The sequence below is a fragment of the Vigna unguiculata genome, chromosome 5, assembly GCF_037176805.1.
Source record: "Vigna unguiculata cultivar grain cowpea cultivar isolate G323 ecotype 2 chromosome 5, ASM3717680v1, whole genome shotgun sequence".
Classification (NCBI taxonomy): Eukaryota; Viridiplantae; Streptophyta; class Magnoliopsida; order Fabales; family Fabaceae; genus Vigna; species Vigna unguiculata.
In genome coordinates, this window is record NC_140796.1 from 3,165,462 (window position 1) to 3,186,910 (window position 21,449).

At 36.4% G+C, this 21,449-nt stretch overlaps 3 protein-coding genes and 1 pseudogene across 6 annotated transcripts; 2 read left to right on the plus strand and 2 right to left on the minus strand.

The window, feature by feature from the left end:
* The first annotated feature begins 864 nt into the window (after positions 1-864).
* LOC114183850 (Pentatricopeptide repeat (PPR) superfamily protein) lies at positions 865-6,786 on the plus strand. 4 transcript variants are annotated; one of them, XM_028071006.2, is made up of 6 exons: positions 865-3,483; positions 3,583-3,641; positions 3,864-4,014; positions 4,612-4,710; positions 5,887-6,037; positions 6,273-6,786. In XM_028071006.2, the coding sequence occupies exon 1, from the start codon at positions 889-891 to the stop codon at positions 3,412-3,414; it is 2,526 nt and encodes an 841-aa protein (XP_027926807.1). In that variant the 5' UTR covers positions 865-888; the 3' UTR covers positions 3,415-3,483; positions 3,583-3,641; positions 3,864-4,014; positions 4,612-4,710; positions 5,887-6,037; positions 6,273-6,786. The 4 variants fall into 4 exon arrangements, with proteins under 4 accessions (XP_027926807.1, XP_027926808.1, XP_085529316.1 ...); XM_028071007.2 differs by lacking the exon at positions 4,612-4,710; XM_085673190.1 differs by lacking the exon at positions 4,612-4,710 and having other exon boundaries at positions 3,583-3,637.
* Positions 6,787-9,028: 2,242 nt separating this feature from the next.
* Positions 9,029-11,543, minus strand: LOC114184043 (pentatricopeptide repeat-containing protein At5g48910 pseudogene; annotated as a pseudogene).
* A 623-nt stretch (positions 11,544-12,166) lies between these two features.
* Positions 12,167-13,730, minus strand: LOC114182958 (transmembrane emp24 domain-containing protein p24delta9-like). Its single transcript, XM_028069769.2, has 4 exons — positions 13,332-13,730; positions 12,788-12,997; positions 12,585-12,661; positions 12,167-12,459 (listed from the first exon to the last, which is right to left on the minus strand). The coding sequence occupies exons 1-4, from the start codon at positions 13,536-13,538 to the stop codon at positions 12,315-12,317; spliced, it is 639 nt and encodes a 212-aa protein (XP_027925570.1). The 5' UTR covers positions 13,539-13,730; the 3' UTR covers positions 12,167-12,314.
* A 2,540-nt stretch (positions 13,731-16,270) lies between these two features.
* On the plus strand, positions 16,271-17,337 carry LOC146885987 (uncharacterized). Its single transcript, XM_085672907.1, has 2 exons — positions 16,271-16,874; positions 16,982-17,337. Exons 1-2 carry the CDS (start codon positions 16,283-16,285, stop codon positions 17,014-17,016), a joined length of 627 nt encoding a protein of 208 aa, XP_085529033.1. The 5' UTR covers positions 16,271-16,282; the 3' UTR covers positions 17,017-17,337.
* The last annotated feature ends 4,112 nt before the right edge of the window (positions 17,338-21,449 follow it).

The window sequence follows — 21,449 nt, forward strand, 5'->3', positions numbered from 1 at the left end:
CTGTTCTCATTATTTTAATATTGAAAATGTGATTCAAGATATTTTGACAGTATCTCACTGCTTTCGTATAACACAATCATTAAATAATAACTAAATTTAAAAATTCAAAATTATCAATAATTATATTAATTAAATTAAATATTATTTTATAAATTAAAAATTATTAATACGTAGAATAATTTTTATTATTAATAAAAATTATAATTAGTTTGTGAAAGGTCCAAATTATTTTAACTATTAAGATTTTAATTATTTATTATTATTGATTTTAAATTAGTTTCTAATTTGAAAATATAAACTAATTTAAAATAAATAATAAATAATATATAAAGGGAATTTTCTTTTTGTGTCTACATTTCAAAATACTAATTTTATCCTTTATATATAATAATTTATTAAATTTTTAAAAATTGACCGTTACTTTTACAATATTTTTATAAATTCAGCTATTTCTTCTTCTTCTCTTCTTTTTTATTTATCAATAATTATTCTTTCATCTGATATATTTCACTTTATTTTTAATAAATATAATTTTAGTTTATATAACAACTTAATAATATTACAATATTATCACTTACTAATATAATATGACGCATATTTAAAAAATATATACATATCGCGCATGTGTTTATGCTAGTATAAAATAGTTGAAATATTAATAACTAAGGTTAAGAGGTAGATTTATATTATAATTCACAAATTAATCATGAATTTTTATTAAAGAAAAAAAATATTACTTCTTCGTTGATTTTACTCTTACCCAACTCAGAATAATACAACTGAATTATCATTTAATTTAATATAATTATATATCAATGCATACAAAATATACATGGTTTCCTTTGAAAAGAGGTAAAACGTTTCGAAAAGAAAAATGCTGAATTTTTAATGTTTTCAAACAGCAAATACAAAAGAACCTTGCTGAAACGAAAATCGAAGGTTGTTGGAAGGGTGAAGTCGCAGCCGTCGTCGCCACCACCGCGTGTTGTGTTCCTTTCCATGTCCATGCGGCTTCGTGCTTTCAACCTTCTCTTCAGAACCATTCACAAACCCAACCTAACACACTTTTCACACCCATTTGCATCCACTGCACTCGCTCACTCCACCCCACCCTCTTTCTCCGACACCACCCCTTCCACGCCCCCTTCACACCCATCCACCCTCCACGTCCTTCAAACCCTCCACTCTCTCCACCACCACCCCTCCCTCGCCCTCTCCTTCCTCAACCACCTCCACCGCACCGGCTTCCCGCACACCCTCTCAACCTACGCCGCCATCACCAAAATGTTCGCTTTCTGGAACCTCCCTAGAAAACTGGACTCCCTCTTCCTCCACCTCATTACCCTCTCAAAGCACCACCATCTTCCCTTTCACCTCCTTCAACTTTTCGAAATACTCTTCCAGGACTTCGACCACCATAACCATTACTTGCTCAGAGCTTTTAGTGGCTTTGTAAAAACCTGCGTCAGCCTCAACATGTTTGATGAGGCCATTGATTTCCTGTTCCAAACTCGACGCCGTGGAATTGTCCCTGATGTTCTCACTTGCAACTTCCTCTTCAACCGGTTGGTGGAACAGGGCGAGGTGGATAAAGCACTGGCTATTTATGAACAACTCAAGAGGTTTGGTTTCAGACCCAATTGTTATTCCTATGCAATTGTCATCAAGGCGTTGTGTAAAAAGGGTGACTTGAGTCAACCTCTCTGTGTTTTTGAGGAAATGGAGAGCGTTGGGATCACCCCTCATTCGTATTGCTATGCTGCTTACATTGAAGGGCTTTGTAATAACCATAGGTCTGATTTGGGGTATGAGGTGCTGCAGGCATTTAGAAAGGGGAATGCCCCTTTGGAGGTTTATGCATACACTGCGGTTGTTCGCGGGTTTTGTAATGAGATGAAGTTGGATGAGGCTCAGGGTGTGTTTGATGACATGGAGAGGCAAGGGTTGGTTCCTGATGTGTTTGTTTATTCTGCCTTGATTCAAGGGTATTGTAAGGGTCATAATCTGCTCAAGGCTTTGGCTTTGCATGATGAGATGATTTCGAGGGGTGTGAAGACGAATTGTGTTATTGTTAGTTACATTCTGCATTGTCTGGGAAAGATGGGCATGACTTTGGAGGTGGTGGATCAGTTTAAGGAACTAAAGAAGTCGGGGATGTTTCTTGATGGGGTTGCCTACAACATTGTTTTTGATGCTTTGTGTAAGTTGGGGAAGGTGGAGGATGCGATAGAGATGTCGGAAGACATGAAGAGCAAGGGTGTGGCTTTAGATCTTAAGCACTACACAACGCTTATCAATGGATACTGCCTCCAGGGTGATCTCGTTAGTGGGTTTAAAGTGTTTAAGGAAATGAGTGATAAGGGTTTCAAACCTGATATTGTAACATATAATGTACTGGCGACTGGGTTGTTTAGAAATGGTCATGCTTGTGAGGCATTAAAGTTTTTGGATTGTTTGGAGAGTCAAGGCGTGAAGCCAAACTCTACTACACATAAGTTAATCATTGAAAATTTGTGTTCAGTGGGAAAGGTTTTGGAAGCCGAGGCGTATTTTAACAGTCTGGAAGATAAGAGTATTGAAATCTATTCTGCCATAGTTAATGGCTATTGTGAAGCGGGCCTTGTAAAAAAATCCTATGAAATTTTCCTTAAGCTGTCAAACCAAGGAGATATGGCTAACAAAGCCTCCTGTTATAAGCTAATTACTAAACTCTGTATGACAGGTGACATTGAGAAAGCTGTTATGTTGCTGGAGAGAATGATGATGTCAAATGTTGAACCTGGCATAACAATGTATTCAAAAGTTATAGCTTCACTGTGCCAGATTGGGGATATGAACAATGCTCGCTCTTTGTTTGATTTTTTTGTGCATAGAGGATTCACTCCTAATGTTATAATTTACACAATTATGATAAATAGTTATTGTAGGATGAACTGCTTGCAAGAGGCCTATGACCTCTTCCAGGATATGAGGAGGAGAGGAATCAAACCTGATGTCATTATCTACACAGTTTTACTTGATGGGAACTTGAAAGAAAATTTAAGAAGGCGTGTCTCTCCTCATGGGAAAGGAAATAAAACATCATTGAATGTTTCTTCCATCTTGAGAGATATGGAGCAAATGGAAATAAATCCGGATGTTGTTTGTTACACTGTGTTGATTGATGGACACATGAAGACAGACAACTTTCAAGAAGCAGTAAGCCTATTTAATAAAATGATTGACAGTGGACTAGAACCAGATACTGTAACATACGCTGCTCTGGTCTCTGGCTTATGTAAGGGAGGGCACATGGAAAAGGCCATTATACTGCTTAATGAAATGTCTTCCAAGGGAATGGAACCAGATGCGCGTGTCATCTCAGCTTTGAAACGTGGTGTTATAAAAGCTAGAAGGGTGCATTTTCATGAGTAGTTGGTCAGTTAGACGGTTTGCACTTGGATTTGTTCTGATTTCTAAAGTTTATCCTGCCAAAACCTAAAGGTAAAGCAAAACCACATGCTATTGGCTTATTTGCTAAGACATATGACTGAAACATGGTCTTTTAATTACTGAGCTGAAGGGTTGTGTTTCTTTCTACAGGTTGAAAAGAGAAGGACTATGCTGAGATTGCATATTGGTTACCAGGTCATTGCATGTAGGTATGGACATGCTTTATACTAAATTAAAATGATACTTAATTACGAAAGTATTAGGAGTGTAGTTAGGCAGTGTTTAAGAAAGTTTTTCTTGGTTTTACTTGTTTAGCTTAATATAACATGCATATTGTGTTTGAACTTGAGTAATTTGAGTTTGTTGCAATTTAAATTTGGACCGGGGTCTTTCTTCTACATCTAATGAAGAATTTGTTCTGCATTGTATAGAAACAGAAAAGTATATTCTACAGAGTAGTAAGGCTCGACATTCCTTATGTTCCAGTAGCATCTTCCTGACTTGGCTTTTTTGTCCTGGGGTGACCCTGTCTTTACCATGTGATCTAAACATTGGTTTACCTTCTCTCAGAGTATGCCAAAGGTTTGTAACCCAACCCATATCAACCATCCTGTGAATATCAAGTAACTGTGCTCTGTTATGAAAACCATCCCTACACTGAATGAAATAAAGATTTGTTGAATCTGATTTTATTGCTCACAAGTTGCAGTTTAGTGATTATACTGATGAAAATAAACTTTGACAAACCAACAATCCAATGATGGTCCACACATCTTAAATCTCCCTCTTACATCTCTTCTTGCATTAATTAAAGCATTGCCATTAGCATTTAGTTTAATAAAGTCAGGATATGCAGGAGTAATCTCCCATTGTATCTGCATCCTTGGTTGGTTACAGTCAATTAGGACACAATTTTTGTTATTTTCCAATAAAATGAAATGATTTGTCTTTGGATGCCTTGTTATTTTGTAACTAAAAGGCGACAGTTAAAGAAGAAAATTGGAATTAAAAGAAGAGTGATGAAGCCCTTCTACAAAATTCAATAAATAAGCCTTCCACCAAACAAACAAAAGCTAACCACTGACGAAAGTTAATTATAAATCTAGAATGAGGACTATCTGTTCCATAAAAATGTCAGAATGCATAGTATATAAGCTGAATATAAGATCTTCTTTTCAGGAACCTGTTAGGGTCCTGAAGAGCCTCTGGCCTTTGGGAGCACAGTCCTGGAGACTCAACCATGTGACAGTGTAGCAAGTGGAGAGCTCAACATAAAATGTTTTTTTTCCCATCTATGATTTTCACTCTTCCATTTATTAATTGTCATGGTCAATTATTTTATTTGTGTAAAACAATATGCAATAAATTAATCCCTCAATCCAGGTTTAAAATAGTCAGTGTGACAAGATTACTTTTGGATGATCTTTAAGACTGTTTCCAAAATGGACCCTGGTGGTAACGTATTTTCAGTAGTTACAGCCTGCTTTACCATTATGGTGGTATGAAATTTTGGGCCTACTGGTATTCTGGCTCTTGATTTATGAAATATGCGGATGATATCATAACGTATCTATCCCTTTTAGTCCTCTTTATATCCTTTTTCTCTTTCATTAGTCTACATACTTCACTTAATCTACTCGGAAATGTTTCTGTTATAGGTTCTTTTTTCTGAAGAAAGTCAATAATCACCCTAGAATCAGGGTTTACGTGTATGCCCCCAAAGGAGCTTTCTGCTTTTCAAACTAGAATAAGACCAGTACACTGAAAATTAAAACAAGATCCCCCTATACACATAAGAGGACCTATTTAGAGGAATTATGGTAAACCGGATAATAGAAAAAATTGCAGAACCAACTAACAACCGTTACAACTTTGACCCTTTCCACCTATCGATTTTTCTTGGAGTCAATCCTAACAGGGTTTTTAAGAATAATCGGATTTAAGGAGGGAAATAATTGTAATATGATACTAAAATCTGGATGGAACTATCTGATCATTTTTGTTACTTTCTTTAGGTTTATTCTATATCGATGACGAAACTGTTGATATGTTACCCATATTTCTGTTAAACTTGAAACTTACATTCTGGCAAATTTCCCCTTGCATCTCCAAAAAATAATTTAGTGTATTTTTGGAAAGATGTTTTGCTGTTTTCTACTACTTAAGTTTATTGGCCTTTGTTGGGGAATGCTTAGTTTAATTATTCTCATGAGAAGTTATTATGATTTCAAGTGATTTTCAAACACCTTTTAACTGGACACATGGTATGTGGCATTTCTTTCTAAACACTGCTGGCCATACCTTGTAAGTAAATACTAAATTGCCTCGTTATTTACTTTTTTGCTCGACCCATGTTCTAGTTGAGTATTGATATCAAAAACATATAATCCTTCTCATCTTTTATTTTGTTAGGTTGCGATTCAATATTGATCTCCAGTTTGATTCTCTCTGCAGATTCTTTTTGGCATTATTATTTTTCCCTCAACAAATATGCTTGAAGATCTTCTGCTAACGGTGAAATCAGATAAAGAATTACTCTGTAAAGTATCTGTTGATGGAAGAACACAATCATGATGTTATACTGCTATCCGAATACTATTCTTTGGTAAGCTAACTTTTATTTCAATTCTAGTTTTCCTTATGTCTCCCTTCTAAACACATGAAAACTAGATACTGGTGTAGGTCTGGCAATTTAGCTGCCTCATCTGTGGTGTTATAAGTATTCTGTTCGTTAAATTTGATGAGATTAGTCGGTTTGTCACATCTAACTAACTACATGAAGATGATCTTGTGTCCTTTTGATTGAATTTTCTAATAAAATGGTAACTATATACGTGCAGGTTCATATGGATTTTGCAGTGTTCCATGTCTAGCTAAATCCAGTGCTACAATTTTGGCTGTGATGAAAGAGGGACGTGGAGATGAAACGAAACTACACGCTCAAATATTAACTTGGTCATCGATTTGCCTTGTTTTATTGACCAACCATAAGCCTATCCTGTTTGCCTAGCTTTGGCTGTGTAACATGGAAGTGGAATTTAATAATGTTATAATGATTGCTTGCCAAGTACTCGGTTAGGATAGGGTTTACTAAATCATTGTTTCTATTGGCTGATTATACCTCACTTCTACAACATTATATAATTTCTGTTAGAATAAGTGTTAGAATAAATATTAAATCTGGGTAGAAAGTAGTTGTATTGGAAACTAGTACCTGGTGTACTTATAAGTTGCACCTACTTCTGTACCTAGGTTTCTAGTTTAGACTTTTGATCTTTTCTCTCTCATTGTGTAAAAATTTTATCATTATAAATATGAAATCATAAGAGAGGTGTATTCAAGCCCTCTAAAATATATTTTGTCTATTATTAATCTTAAGTATTTCATGAGTGAATTAAAATAATTATTTGTTGATTGTATTAGGTAATCGCTGTGTATTTCTTGCACATTAACTTATATTTAAAAAGAAAACTATCTACATTTCTTATGTTGATAAGGTATGGTGAGTTGAGGGGCGGGTATGTATGGTGCAAGTTATTCCATAGTTTTACGAGATTTGACTGATACTGGTTATGTTTATAGAAATTTTCCATTCACTAATTACTCTTTTTATGACAACTAGAGTTAAAATTACTTAGGAACGACTAATCTATGCATGCACCTTCTCACGGCATTCCTTTGTTTTCGGCAACGATTATTTGAAAGTGTTTTACTATCGTTTTTCTGGCTGTTTCTTTTTTAGATGCTCAATATATTTGCATTCCTTATCATTTAATAATAGCTCGTTTTCATTCACCATATATATTCAACCAACAAAAATGGAGTGCTAAAAGACACCGGTTCGGAAAATAAGCTTAAATAAAAATAAGATATAATTATTGATTTGGTATCCCAATTTTTTGGAAATGTTGAATTGGTATCCGAATTTTACGAATGTTTAATTTGATATCTAAATTTTTTAAATAGGTTTATTTTAATATATTCCATTAAACACACATTAACATCGTTTGACTTTTGATGAGATGACACTGTACAGGAGATATGTGGTAGAAACAATCGTTGGAAACGTTGTTTTTGTGGTAAAAAGAAATTTGGAAGTAAATAATTTCTGAAATAAAAAATTTTTCCAACAGCGTTATTATGGAATTGGGGAAAAACATTAGGAAGGAGTGAAATCGAAAAATTAGGGATGAGTGATGTGGTGTTAGCAGCAGTAGTAATTCCAACTACCTTTGTCTTCTTTCCACTTTTTTCCTCTTCTTCCACCATGAAAGGGTAACTGTGACCCCAAGGTTCAAACTAAGAGAACCACCCTCATCATTTAGCCTCTCCCCCTCACCTTCCCTTATAACACTCCTCCTCCTTTTCTCCAATTCCTTCTTTCCCTCACCTGGGTTGATTACAGAAGAAGACAAATCGTTTGCAAGATTGGCCTTTTTCACAGGAATTTCAGAATGTGGTGGGAAAAATTGGCGACTCCTACAGTTTGATGGCACTGGATTGAGTGGCTGAGCGGTGAAAAGATCACCATCCCATTTCCAATCATTCAAATCCCATTCCAAGCTCCTCTTCCCATTCACAATAGCTTTCTTCATTCCTGACACCACAGGTCCATACAAGTATTGATTCTTACCCCCAAACTCAGCCTCCATTAATGAAAATCTAACGTCTTGCAACAACATCCAATTTACATACCCACCTAAAAAAATTCGATTTCACTCATCCCTAATTTTTCCCCAATTCCATAATAACGCTGCTGGGAAAATTTTTTATTTCAGAAATTATTTACTTTGAAATTTGTTTTGACTACAAAAACCACGTGTCCAACTATTCTTTGCCACGTATCACCTGCACAGTGCCACCTCACCAGTAGCCAAACGGCGTTAATGTTTGTTTAACGGAAGGTACTAAAATAAACCCGTTTAAAAAATTTGGGTACTAAATTGAACATTTATAAAGTTCGGGTACCAAATTGAATATTCCCAAAAAGTTGGGATACCAAATCAGTAATTATATCTAAAAATAAAAAGTTGAAACGATTTTTTTTTTACGAGGAATCCAACAATGCCTCTAAATATTTTAAAAGATTTCTTGTATACCGAAGTTTACCATCAGATAAGAAAACCAAAAAATACAACAGAATTTTAAAATCAATAAATAAAACTAGACAAAAACTATAATACAGAACCATTATAAAGGTTCACAATAAGGCTTCTCCACAAGAAGTTGTGAGCGCTAAAATATAAGGTAAAAAATTATTTAACATTTACCGCAATCAAACGGGACAACCGAACTACCACTCCCTCCGGTTTCAATTGGAGCCTTGGGCCTCAACTTCTCTGCTAGATCATATAGGTTGTAATAAAGGTAGTTACAAAGTAATGTAGATTAAAGAAGTGTTACTACAATGTTTCATCTGGTGAGCATAAGATTGTAATTGCCTCGGTAGAAAATCTTCAAGCTAAAGAACAAATCTGATCAATCATATACATGCCCGTATGATTGAATGCTTTATTAACAGCACTAGGGTTGATAATCCTTCAAAAATCAGCAGCACAATAATGTCATCTGATCATTATTTCAACTAGTTATGGTATTTGTTCTCGCAAAAGGAAATCTGAGGTGTATAATGGTCGTAACTTGTCCTCTTCACTAGATGTTTTTGTAAAGGGATACTTTTTTTTTTCTGTAGTCGTGGTTTTCTCGGTCCTTTTTCTCGTTCCCTCTTTGGAAATTAGCTGCTTAGTTTTAGGTCTTCAACTCGTCTTTGCTTCAGTTTATTTTAGGATCGCGATAAATGATTGACGTATGTCGAGGTTATCCTGATCTTTGCGAGAATGTGTTACATAATCGTTTAACCGTTATCCTGGACAAAGGAGATGAGCAGCAGGTTTATGAATTGAGCCTTCATCTATGTATATCGGTTACAGATCGAGTCCATCACATTTTTGCACGTAGGTCCGACTTTAGATCTGTACATCTGTGCAAGTAAGTCGACTGTGTTCTAGTCGCCAGAGTGTACAGTATCTATGGTTAGACCTGTTCCACGAAAGAAAAAACATTCACACTGTAACGACCCAAACTTTGAAGCAAACACCGAGTAACTGTAGATGGGCATTATTTTAGAGTCAGATCCAGCTTCTGCTTGTTTAATCCATCATAGAACAAAATCATCAACTTTTATTTGCAAGAATAACTTCAAACTTGCTGCTTCATGAGATATATAAAGAAACAGTGGGTTCCTAAAAATCTTCATCAGTACCAATGGCTCAACAGAAAATTGAAGAACGAGACTTCAAGAAATCATCGGGTGATTCAAATTTGAAGTACAACAGTGAATGGAAAACGTTATCTGGTCTCTAACAATACTTTCAACCCTTCTACTTGCCGATTTGCTGCCTTGAATCAACAACACACTGGCTTATGGAGATTCTGTGCAAACAACTCTATATCCTGCACTGCACAGAGGGTATTACCATTGCCTTGCATGATGATTGCTTTCGATGCACATCTAAACTTCATCCTTCCACCCAACTACAACCAGGATTTTTCCTTGCTCCACTAGCTAACATGGCTAGCCTCATCTCATTGGCTTCAACAGTCCGGCCTGCAGCAACATAGATATCACGCAGGAGAATATAGTATCCACCTTCATCTGATTTCAACTCCAACAACTTATTTATAATCTTTTCCCCCATGTCAACATCACCATGAATCCTGCAAGCTCCAAGCAGAGCTCCCCAAACAACATCATTGCATGGAATTGAAATATTTGCAAGTAGATCATAAGCCTCCTGTATTCGCCCTGCACGCCCCAACATATCTACCACTGCTCCATAATGCTCAATCCTAGGTTCAACTCCATAGTCCCTTTCCATTCTCTCAAACAATCTAATTCCATCATCCACCAACCCCTTATGAGCAAACGCAACCAGAAGCGCCAGAAGTGTCACCGAATCAGGCACAACTCCCGAACAAACCATCCATTCAAACAACCTGAAAGCTTCATCAGCATTTCCATGGTTCGCACATACGGTCATCATCGAGTTCCATGTGATCAAGCTCCTTCTCGTCATCCCATGAAACACGTACCATGCCTCCTCCAAGCATCCACACTTCCCATACATATCAATGAGCGCATTGCAAAGAGCAACCATCCACCCAAACCCATTCTCCTCGACGAAATGGTGAACCATCCTCCCTGTCTCTACATCTCCCAAAGTAGCACAAGCTGAAATCACACTCACCATGGTAACCTCGTCTGGCCACACCCCAGCATGCCTCATCTCTCTGAACAACTCCAGAGCATCCCTGGGTCGCCTCGCCCGAGAATACCCAGATAACATGGCAGTCCACGCAACCACATCCCTCTGGGGCATTTCATCAAACACCCTCCTCGCAACGTCCAACTCACCAGCCTTTACGTGCGCCACAAGCAACCCAGACCAGGACACAACATCAACCTCCAAACCCAGGCGTAAAACATCCTCAAATACCCTTCTTGCCAAAAGGGTCATCCCCCTATGGGCATACAAGTGTATCAGCCCGTTCTGGACGTGCAAGTGGCTGCAAAACCCGAACTTCAAAACGGCGCCATGTATATCGTTGTGGTGGGTCAAAGGAGTGGTTCTTGAGCGGGACTTGAGCAAGAACGTGAAGGAAAACTGATCCGGGGCGACGTCGTTTTGCCTCATGACGTTGAAGAAGAGGGAAGAGAGAGAAGGGGAGGTGGAATGGGAGTGGGCGCGTATGAGGGTGTTGTAGAAGAAGGTGGTTCGGTTGGGCATTATATCGAACATGCGGTGAGCATAGCTCAAGTCTCCCAACGGTGACACCGCAGCGAAGCGGAAGAGTTTGCCGAGGACCACCACGTGGTCGTCGAGGTGAGTACGGAACGCGTGCGCGTGGAGGAGCTTGAGGTCGCGCATGCACGTGCACCTCTGGGCCATTTGGACGAGGGTTGACGCAACAGTGGCGCTTCCCATTGTTGCTGCAACGCAAGACGAACACTGTTCCTCAGATACCAAACGTTGGGGAAGAATGAAACGAAGATATTATAGTAACCTTTGCTTTCTGTCCCCTTAGATGGAAGAGTCTAACTGTAACAGCACAACGTAATGAAGATGCTTGTATGTGATGTCACGATGATGTAATTTAAAAGTAAAGTAAAAAAATACTATCTGTATGAAGTTTTAATATGATTAAAGTATGGTTAAATTTGTCTTTAGCAAAATAATTAAATAATGATTATTTAACACTATTTTTTTTTTAAATTATACATATATTCCCAATTCCAGATACACGTAACAATCTAAATTAAATATATTATAATACTTACGTCTCAATTTCAATAATAAATATAAGGTTTAATTATCATTTTGTCCTCAATTTCAATAACAAGTTTTTATGTAATTTTTTTTATTTTTTAAAGAAAACTATCATAACAACATCAATTAAACATTTTATTTACAGATATAAATTAGTTTTCGGTTATTGTTTTCGTTATTTTATTATTATTATTATTATTATTATTATTATTATTATTCTATTTTTTGAGTACTTTTTCTAGTTCTAGTCTATAGTTTATTTGAACCGAACAATAAAATCATATTAGATTTTCGTATCCGACCAACTGTTTCGGTCAGTTTTCAAAGCAATGAATTAAAACAAGTAGCAGTAGAAATATAAACTTAAACCAATGTACACATTTTGTAAACCTTAAAAAGATCTGAAATTTACTAATCCAGTGTTACATTCAATCAGTATAATCAACAATTTTTTGATAAATAACTTATTGTACAATATATAACATTTTTTTACATATTCTAACATATATTCAATAACGTGTCAAAAAGAAGAAATCCAAATGAGAAAAACCCATTTTAGAGGAGCTTCTTCCTCTCAAAGAATGTCTTCAAATGCCATAGTTGCAAACTAGCCACAGACAAACAAACTACAATTGAAAGAAAACTGTAGCTGAACATCTTGCTGCTAGTCTCGTCCGTAAGATATTGCCTCTCTGTCTCCCTGTATCATTCATCCAATAATAATGCCATCAAAATTGAGCAAAATCTCTATCCTTGTAATCAATAAAAAGATGAGTCTCCAATATGAATTTGCGGTAAAAGCAGAAACTATATATGAATTTGTACCTTTCGCGAAGATAAAACATCTCGTCGTGGATAGAAGTGACAGCATCATTCAACTTCTTTAACTCCATTTCCATTACCTAAGATGTCAAGAAATATCACGTTAGAAAACACACTAGTACTTAAATCTATAAACCTGACGGTGTTTTAGAATGAATTAGCTTATTCATGAAACATCTTTCAGGTGTTACAATGACTAGACTTACATCAATGTGGTTTTTCCTGCCGCCACCATTATTCCATTCCTTGGCAGCAATCCCAGTTTTCCAAACAAACTCAACGGTAACAGTATCCGGGGTATGTCCTGCCACCGAAAAACAAGCACTGTAATCACCAGACTCAGCTGCAGTAAATGCAAACTCACCGAACAGCACATTATCCCCATAGTGATAACCATTTCCATTAGGCGAACGCACCTGCCAACAAAAAAAAAAAAAAAACCATACAAATAAATAAAACATTGCCCCATAATGATTTGTGATGGGATGATTTACACGATGAACACTCATTTTTTCAAACATTTTCTTGATTATGTTTCTTTCAAAAATCTTAGTTTCTATGCTTATTCTAGAATAGATAAATAATATATATCAGGCATATCCGTTTTTCTTGAAAAGTGTTTGATGCAATGAGGTAATGACACAGATTATAGTAAGGCACAATAACACAAACAACAGCAACAATTTCATATTATTTTAGAAACGAAAATCAAACATTAAAATTACGACCGAAAAGGATCGAATCCCATACCTTAACAGAGATTTTGTGATGATCAGGAACGGTGCCGACATTGTTGGGATTAACGACGTTGTAACTGCCGGAGGAGAAGCCGTTGGCCTTCACGTCCTCGGAAATGCACTTCGTGTGAGAGGGTTTCAGCTCGAACATCATTGATTCCACAGTGCTACACATCAACGCAGGGACCAGAACAAAAACCATAAGATAAAGATTGGACATTGTGGCAATGGAATGTTCTCGATTTGGGATTTGAGGGTAATGAAAATCGCATTTGTTTTTCTATGGAAATGAAGAAGCAATCAAAACGACAATCCACAAGAACACGCCCAACTCAAAGGGGGTGAAATGCACAACGAACTTAACTACCGCCTCTGTCACAATTTTCCTTTTTCCATTTTTGTGAGAGGTCATTTTGATCCTCAAAATGTACGAAGTTAGTCTCTGAAATCTCTAAATTGCAATGTGTGAATCAAATTAATTCAACTATAACCTGCAACGTCTGTTTAAATAATAATATTAATATGTATACAGATTAAAATAATAATAAATTTAAGAATTTAAAGAATGCAATGGAAAATATCATTCGATATTCTTTGGTTTCAAGAGCGTTGTCACCAAAGCTTTGGTTAATAGTGACATACAGTAATTCTTTGGTTAACAGGGTTGTAGAAACAAAGCACCAAGGTTTCGTAGCAACATTTGGTCAAACATGTTCGAAGTCTATATTGACTTTATATAAGGTCAAACATACGTTGGAACGAGAGCTGATACTTCCTGCACCTCATGTTTTTTCTTTCTGCACCCCCTAATTTATAAAATATTTATACCTTGAGTGAATAGTAAAGTGAATCTTAATTTTTTCTATATCAACCTTGCAGCTTTCTCCTTCTATCTTAATTAGATTTGTTGTTTGTTAGACTTATCGTTTTATCCGCTATTGAACCACTTCCAATCATCTATTAATGTCTAGTCCGTTCGAAATATAAATACCTTAATGGATGTGTTGGAAATCTCATATTGACCAGAGTTTATAGTGTATAAGTGAGTCCAAACTTCTCTTTATAAATTAATTTTATAAGATTGAGTTAGACTTAAAATTCATTTATTAATATATAATGACAAAATAAATTGTTTAGGTGAGTAACGTAGAATAATATAGGAGATGACATTGTTAGAATTAATTGACGAATTAATTCTATTAGTGACTCATTTGAAATATTATGATGGGCCCAATTGTGATTTAATAAAATATAAAGACTTATTGGTTATTATTATGGGAAGTGATAATAAAATAAAATAAAGATAAAGATAAAATAAAAACCAACTTGATGGACGTTGGTTTATAAAAGGAATTGGGGTTCTGTCTCTGGCCATAAGGTTCTTTTCACTGTAACCCATCAAGTACGTGTGAGAAGAGAAAGAAAGGCAAAGAGATAGATTGGGAAACGGTGGTTGAAGAACACACAAGATTATAAATTTGAAGAACGCATATTCACAGGATCTCTCATGGATCAAGGTTAGTGCTCTATTATGATTTATCGTGTGAGAATTATAAATCTTAAAAATCCTTAATTAAGTTTTACATGTGGTATCAGAGCAAGGTTATAAGATTTATGATTTTCCAATTATGTATTAATGTCTAATAAGATAAACCCTAATCAAGAATTTAGGGATTTTAAGATTTATGCTTTGCAATTTATTTTGATGAACCCTAATTATATAATTTAGGAGTTTTACCGTTTTTCGCTGCTGCCATTAAAATGTTGCATCCACTGTTGCCATTAATCAGAATTTATGCGTGCGCGTGCTTTACTGTAATTTACTGTAATGGTGTTTTGTTTTTAATTGGCAATTGAATGAAGATATAATAATACTGTTATGTGCAAAAGTGTTATTATTATTATTATTATTATTATTTTAATTTGGAATAATGAACGTGTGAATGAAAGTGTGCCGTTAAAACCACTACCCTGTGTGAATGAAAGTGTGAATGAACGTGTGAACGAAAGTTTAAAACCAGTACCGTGAACGCATGCTATTATTGTGTGAACGTGCACCACCATGTGTAGTTACATTCCGCTAATTTATTTGTTAAAATTAAAGTGTAATGCTTTTATTTAGTTGATGTCACTAATAAAATTAATATTAATTATTTTATTTAAAATAATTAATAATTTTATTTAATTTGCAATAATATTTATGTTTGTTATTGTTAAATTAAAATTAATGAGTATGCTATATAAAGTTTATAGCAATTAAATGTGTATTTATTTATTTGAAATTAAGTATGATAAATTTTGTTAGTCACCAAAGTGGCCAAAATTTTAATGTTTATATAATTTCAAATTATTAATGTTTTTTATTTTAATTACCCATAGTATGGATGCTAAATTATGAATAATTAAATTTATGGGTTAATTAAAATTCATTAATTATAAGACATTTAAGGATCGCCCAAAGGTTGATTAATTGTTCTCATAATTAATGAACATGATTGTAGATAATTTTGTATGCGTCACTAGTTTTATTTATATACCCAAAGGTAGTAGGTGATTCTAGTTGATGCATATTTTAATTATCAATAATGTTATAATGTGATTAGCATCATTATGTTTATGTTTGTGTATTAGTGGATCTCCCAAAGGAGAACATTAGTATGCATAGAATGATTGTTTATATCTGAATCTGTTTTTACGTTTAGTTTTATGACTCAAAGCATTAATGTTAGGCATGTGTTAATTGCAGTCTCTGTTCCGGTATCTTTATACGCGCATGCTTCGTCTGTTCCAGTCTTTAATGGGTTGAATTTCCCTGACTGGAGTGAGCAAGTCCAATTTCACTTAGGTGTGTTGGATCTTGATCTAGCTCTTCTAGTTGAAAAGCCGGCTGTTATCACGGATGCTAGTAGCAATGAAGAGAAAGCCCATTATAAAGCCTGGGTAAGGTCAAACAGACTTAGCTTAATGTTTATGAGAATGAGCATAGCAAGCAATATAAAGTCAGCTCTTCCCAAAACTGATGACGCAAAAGAATTTATGAAATTTGTGGAAGAGCGCTCCCAAACTGCTGATAAGTCTCTCGCTGGGACACTGATGAGTACGTTGACCACTATGAAGTTTGACGGTTCGCGTACTATGCATGAGCATGTGATCGAGATGACAAATATCGCAGCAAGACTTAAGTCTTTAGGAATGGCAGTGGATGAAGGTTTTCTCGTGCAGTTCATTCTGAACTCATTACCGTCTGAGTATGGTCCGTTCCAGATGAACTATAACACCATGAAAGACAAGTGGAATGTGCATGAATTGCACAGTATGCTAGTTCAGGAGGAGACCCGACTGAAGAACTTAGGAAGCCACTCTATTCAATATGTGAAGAATCAAGGAGCTGTTGGAAAGAAAGTTGCTAAGAAACATGGAAAGGGTAAAGGACCACTAAAGATTGACGAGTCCTCAACCAAAATCCAGAAGAAAAATGACAAATGTCATTTCTGCGGGAAGTCTGGACATTTCCAGAAGGACTGCATAAAGCGTAAGGCTTGGTTCGAAAAGAAAGGTGAGCATAATGCTTACGTATGTTTTGAATCAAACTTAACTGAAGTTCCCCATAATACGTGGTGGATTGATTCTGGATGTACGACTCATGTTTCTAATGTGATGCAGGGATTTCTTACAACCCGAACCATAAACCCAAATGAGAAGTTTGTCTTCATGGGCAATAAAGAGAAAGTTCCAGTGGAAGCGGTCGGGACTTATCGTCTAATCCTCGACACTGGATATCACTTAGACCTTATGGATACTTTTTATGTACCTAGTATCACTAGGAATTTAATTTCTTTGTCTAAGCTTGATATTGCTGGATATTCTTTTAAGTTTGGGAATGGTTGTTTCAGTTTGTTTAAGCGTACTTTTATGATTGGATCTGGTACACTTTATGATGGTTTATATAAATTGAATTTGGATAATTTATATGCTGAAACTCTTATGACTTTGCATCACAATGTTGGCACTAAACGTAGTTTAGTGGATGAAAGATCTGCTTTCTTGTGGCATAAACGTTTGGGACATATTTCCAAAGAAAGAATGCAAAGATTAGTAAAGAATGAAATTCTTCCGGATTTAGATTTTACTGATCTGAATGTGTGTGTGGATTGTATTAAAGGCAAACAAACTAAACACACAAAGAAAGGAGCCACGAGAAGCACTCAGCTTCTTGAAATCATACACACCGATATATGTGGTCCGTTTGATGTAAATTCTTTCAATAAAGAGAAGTATTTCATCACCTTTATTGATGATTTTTCGCGTTATGGACATGTCTATTTACTGCATGAGAAATCTCAGTCAGTAAATGCCTTGGAAGTTTATATAAATGAAGTGGAAAGACAATTAGACAGAAAGGTGAAAATCGTAAGGTCTGATAGAGGTGGTGAGTATTATGGAAGATATGATGAAAGTGGACAACACCCTGGTCTGTTTGCTAAGTTCCTTGAGAAACGTGGTATTTGTGCTCAATACACAATGCCAGGCACACCACAACAAAATGGTGTATCAGAAAGACGTAATCGAACCTTAATGGATATGGTTAGGAGTATGTTAAGTAATTCATGTTTACCCGTATCATTGTGGATGTATGCTTTAAAGACTGCCATGTATTTGTTGAACAGGGTTCCTAGTAAAGCTGTTCAAAAGACTCCTTTTGAGTTATGGACGAATAGGAAACCCAGTTTGAGACACTTGCATGTTTGGGGTTGTCAGGCAGAAGTAAGAATATACAATCCGCAAGAAAAGAAACTGGATGAAAGAACAATCAGTGGATTTTTCATTGGTTATCCAGAAAAATCAAAGGGGTATATGTTTTACTGTCCTACCCATAGTACAAGAATCGTTGAAACTGGAAATGCTCGGTTCATTGAAAATGGTGAAACCAGTGGGAGTGAAGCTTCACGAAATGTGGAGATTAAGGAAGTTAGAGTACAAGTTCCTATAACTAGTACTTCTTTATCAAGAGTTGTTGTTCCACATGTTGTAGAAACTCACAACAATCAAGAAGAACAACAAATTACTGATCCTGAGGTTAACAATGAACCGATAGTAGAACAACCACAAGAAATAGTATTAAGAAGATCTCACAGAGATAGAAAGTCTGCTATTTCGAATGACTATGTGGTTTATCTACAAGAGTCAGAAAATGACTTAAGCATTGATAATGATCCAATTTCTTTTTCAGAAGCCATTAATGGTGATAATTCTGATAAGTGGTTAGATGCCATGAAAGATGAGCTTAAATCAATGGCACATAATGACGTATGGGACCTTGTGGAATTGCCAGAAGGATGCAAGAGAGTTGGGTGTAAATGGGTTTTTAAGACTAAGCGTGACTCTCAAGGCAATATTGAACGTTACAAGGCCCGTCTTGTTGCCAAAGGTTTTACTCAGAAAGATGGCATTGACTATAAGGAAACATTTTCGCCTGTTTCTAAGAAAGACTCTTTTAGAATTATCATGGCATTAGTAGCTCATTATGATCTTGAGTTACATCAAATGGATGTTAAAACTGCTTTTCTGAATGGGGATTTAGAAGAGGATGTCTATATGGACCAACCGGTGGGGTTCGCTGAAGAAGGAAATGAGCACATGGTGTGTAAACTTAAGAGATCGATATATGGACTTAAACAAGCTTCTCGGCAATGGTGTAACACCCCCGGATCCTCTTGGGCTTACCAGGCATCCCACCTGCCACCCTCAAACCGGTTGTGTTAGGTCTGCAACCCAATACACCCCAACCCATCACCCTTCTCCATCCATTCATACTGGGTGGGTTGTTGCCAGTGGGAATCGAACCCCCAACCTGACCTTTAACACCTCTGGCACACCAACAGATGCTACCAGCACAACTGGTAGCATCTGCTGGTGTGCCAGAGGTGTTAAAGGTCAGGTTGGGGGTTCGATTCCCACTGGCAACAACCCACCCAGTATGAATGGACGGAGAAGGGTGAGGGGTTGGGGTGCATCGGGCTGTAGTAACCTGACATGCTCTGGGCGTGGTACGCCAGGGATGTTACAAATGGTATCTTAAGTTCAATGATACTATTGTGTCCTTTGGATTTAAGGAAAACACCGTTGATCGGTGTATATATCTGAAGGTCAGTGGGAGTAAGTTTATATTTCTGATTCTGTATGTTGATGATATCTTGCTTGCGACGAATGATCTTGGTCTATTAAGTGAGACTAAGAGGTTTCTCTCTAATAACTTTGAAATGAAAGATATGGGTGAGGCATACTATGTGATAGGAATAGAAATATTCCGTGACAGATCACAAGGATTGTTAGGTTTGTCTCAGAATGCATATATTAATAAAGTTTTAGAGAGATTCAGAATGGATAAATGTTCAGCATCTCCTGTTCCAATACAGAAAGGAGACAAGTTTAGTCTCATGCAATGTCCAAAGAATGATTTGGAACGGAAACAGATGGAAAATATCCCTTATGCATCTGTTGTTGGGAGTTTGATGTATGCTCAAACCTGTACGAGGCCAGATATTAGCTTTGCAGTTGGTATGCTTGGTAGATACCAAAGTAATCCAGGTCTGGAGCATTGGAAAGCTGCAAAGAAAGTTTTAAGATACCTACAAGGAACAAAGAATCACATGCTTACTTATAGAAAATTTGATCACCTTGAGGTGATAGGTTATACAGATTCAGACTTTGCCGGCTGTGTGGATACAAGAAAGTCTACATTTGGTTATGTGTATCTTTTAGCCGGAGGAGCGATTTCATGGAAAAGTGCGAAGCAGTCTGTCATTGCTGCATCCACCATGGAAGCTGAATTTGTGGCATGCTTTGAGGCCACAGTTCAGGCCAATTAGTTGCGGAACTTTATTTCAGGACTTGGAGTAGTCGACAGTATTTCCAAGCCGCTGAAAATTTATTGTGATAATTCCGCAGCAGTCTTCTTTTCTAAAAACGACAAGTATTCTAAAGGTGCTAAACATATGGAATTGAAATACTTTGCCGTTAAAGAAGAAGTTCAGAAACGTAAAGTGTCAATAGAACATATTAGCACAGATCTTATGATTGCTGACCCTTTAACAAAAGGGTTACCGCCCAAATTGTATGCTGGTCATGTAAAGAATATGGGCATTATGTCTACTAGTGAATGTTAAATGTTGAATGTTAATGTTTTTTGAATGTTTATGTGACACTTTGAGCTCCCTAATGTATAAATTTCTGAAATCTGTGTTTTCTTCTTTATGTTTATGCATGCAAATTATGATGAAGAAAACAAATTATGTTATGTTATTGTTTTGTAAAATGACATTATGTTTGAACCCATTATGGACTTCTCGTTTTTAAGGTCATATTAAGGAGAAAGGGATGATATAGTAGTACATGGAAGGGATCATGTCGATCAAATGATGTGTGACCGCCATGACTCTTATTATGTCTGTATCTTTAATTATGAATAATGATGGAACCAATTTATGCAAGGTCTTTTATTGCGCATTATGTTTATGTATTAAATCACATAATGTTATGACATCATATGAGTCAAGTGGGAGAATGTTAGAATTAATTGACGAATTAATTCTATTAGTTGTTAGGAATACAAGTGTGAGTCTAAGTCCCACATTGACCAGAATTGAATTGAGAAAGTAGAGCACCATATAAGGATCAAGGCCCATAAACCCATTGCCTTAAGGTTTTGGGTTGAGAGTGGTGTCAGTGTCTTATGTGGTTAAGCTCAGATCTCATTGGTGTTGTTCTCCCCAGTGAAACCCCCTCTGTAAAAACCTGACAAGTGGTATCAGAGCCGATGGTTAATACCGGCTCAAACGAGTGCAGTGCCAGTATGGTCCTAGTATCGAAAGTCTTCCTGGCAAGGGTCCCAGATAAGGGTTTCAGGTAAAGCGTGTCCCGTTAAGAATAACGGCGGTACAGAAAAAGGGCAGAAAAGGAGTACTCGTGGTTGGGCAGCTTCCGCTGGAGGGGGGTGTACCAATGTGATTGAAGGGACTCACCCTTGAGGGGGAGATTGTTAGGAATACAAGTGTGAGTCTAAGTCCCACATTGACCAGAATTGAATTGAGAAAGTAGAGCACCATATAAGGATCAAGGCCCATAAACCCAT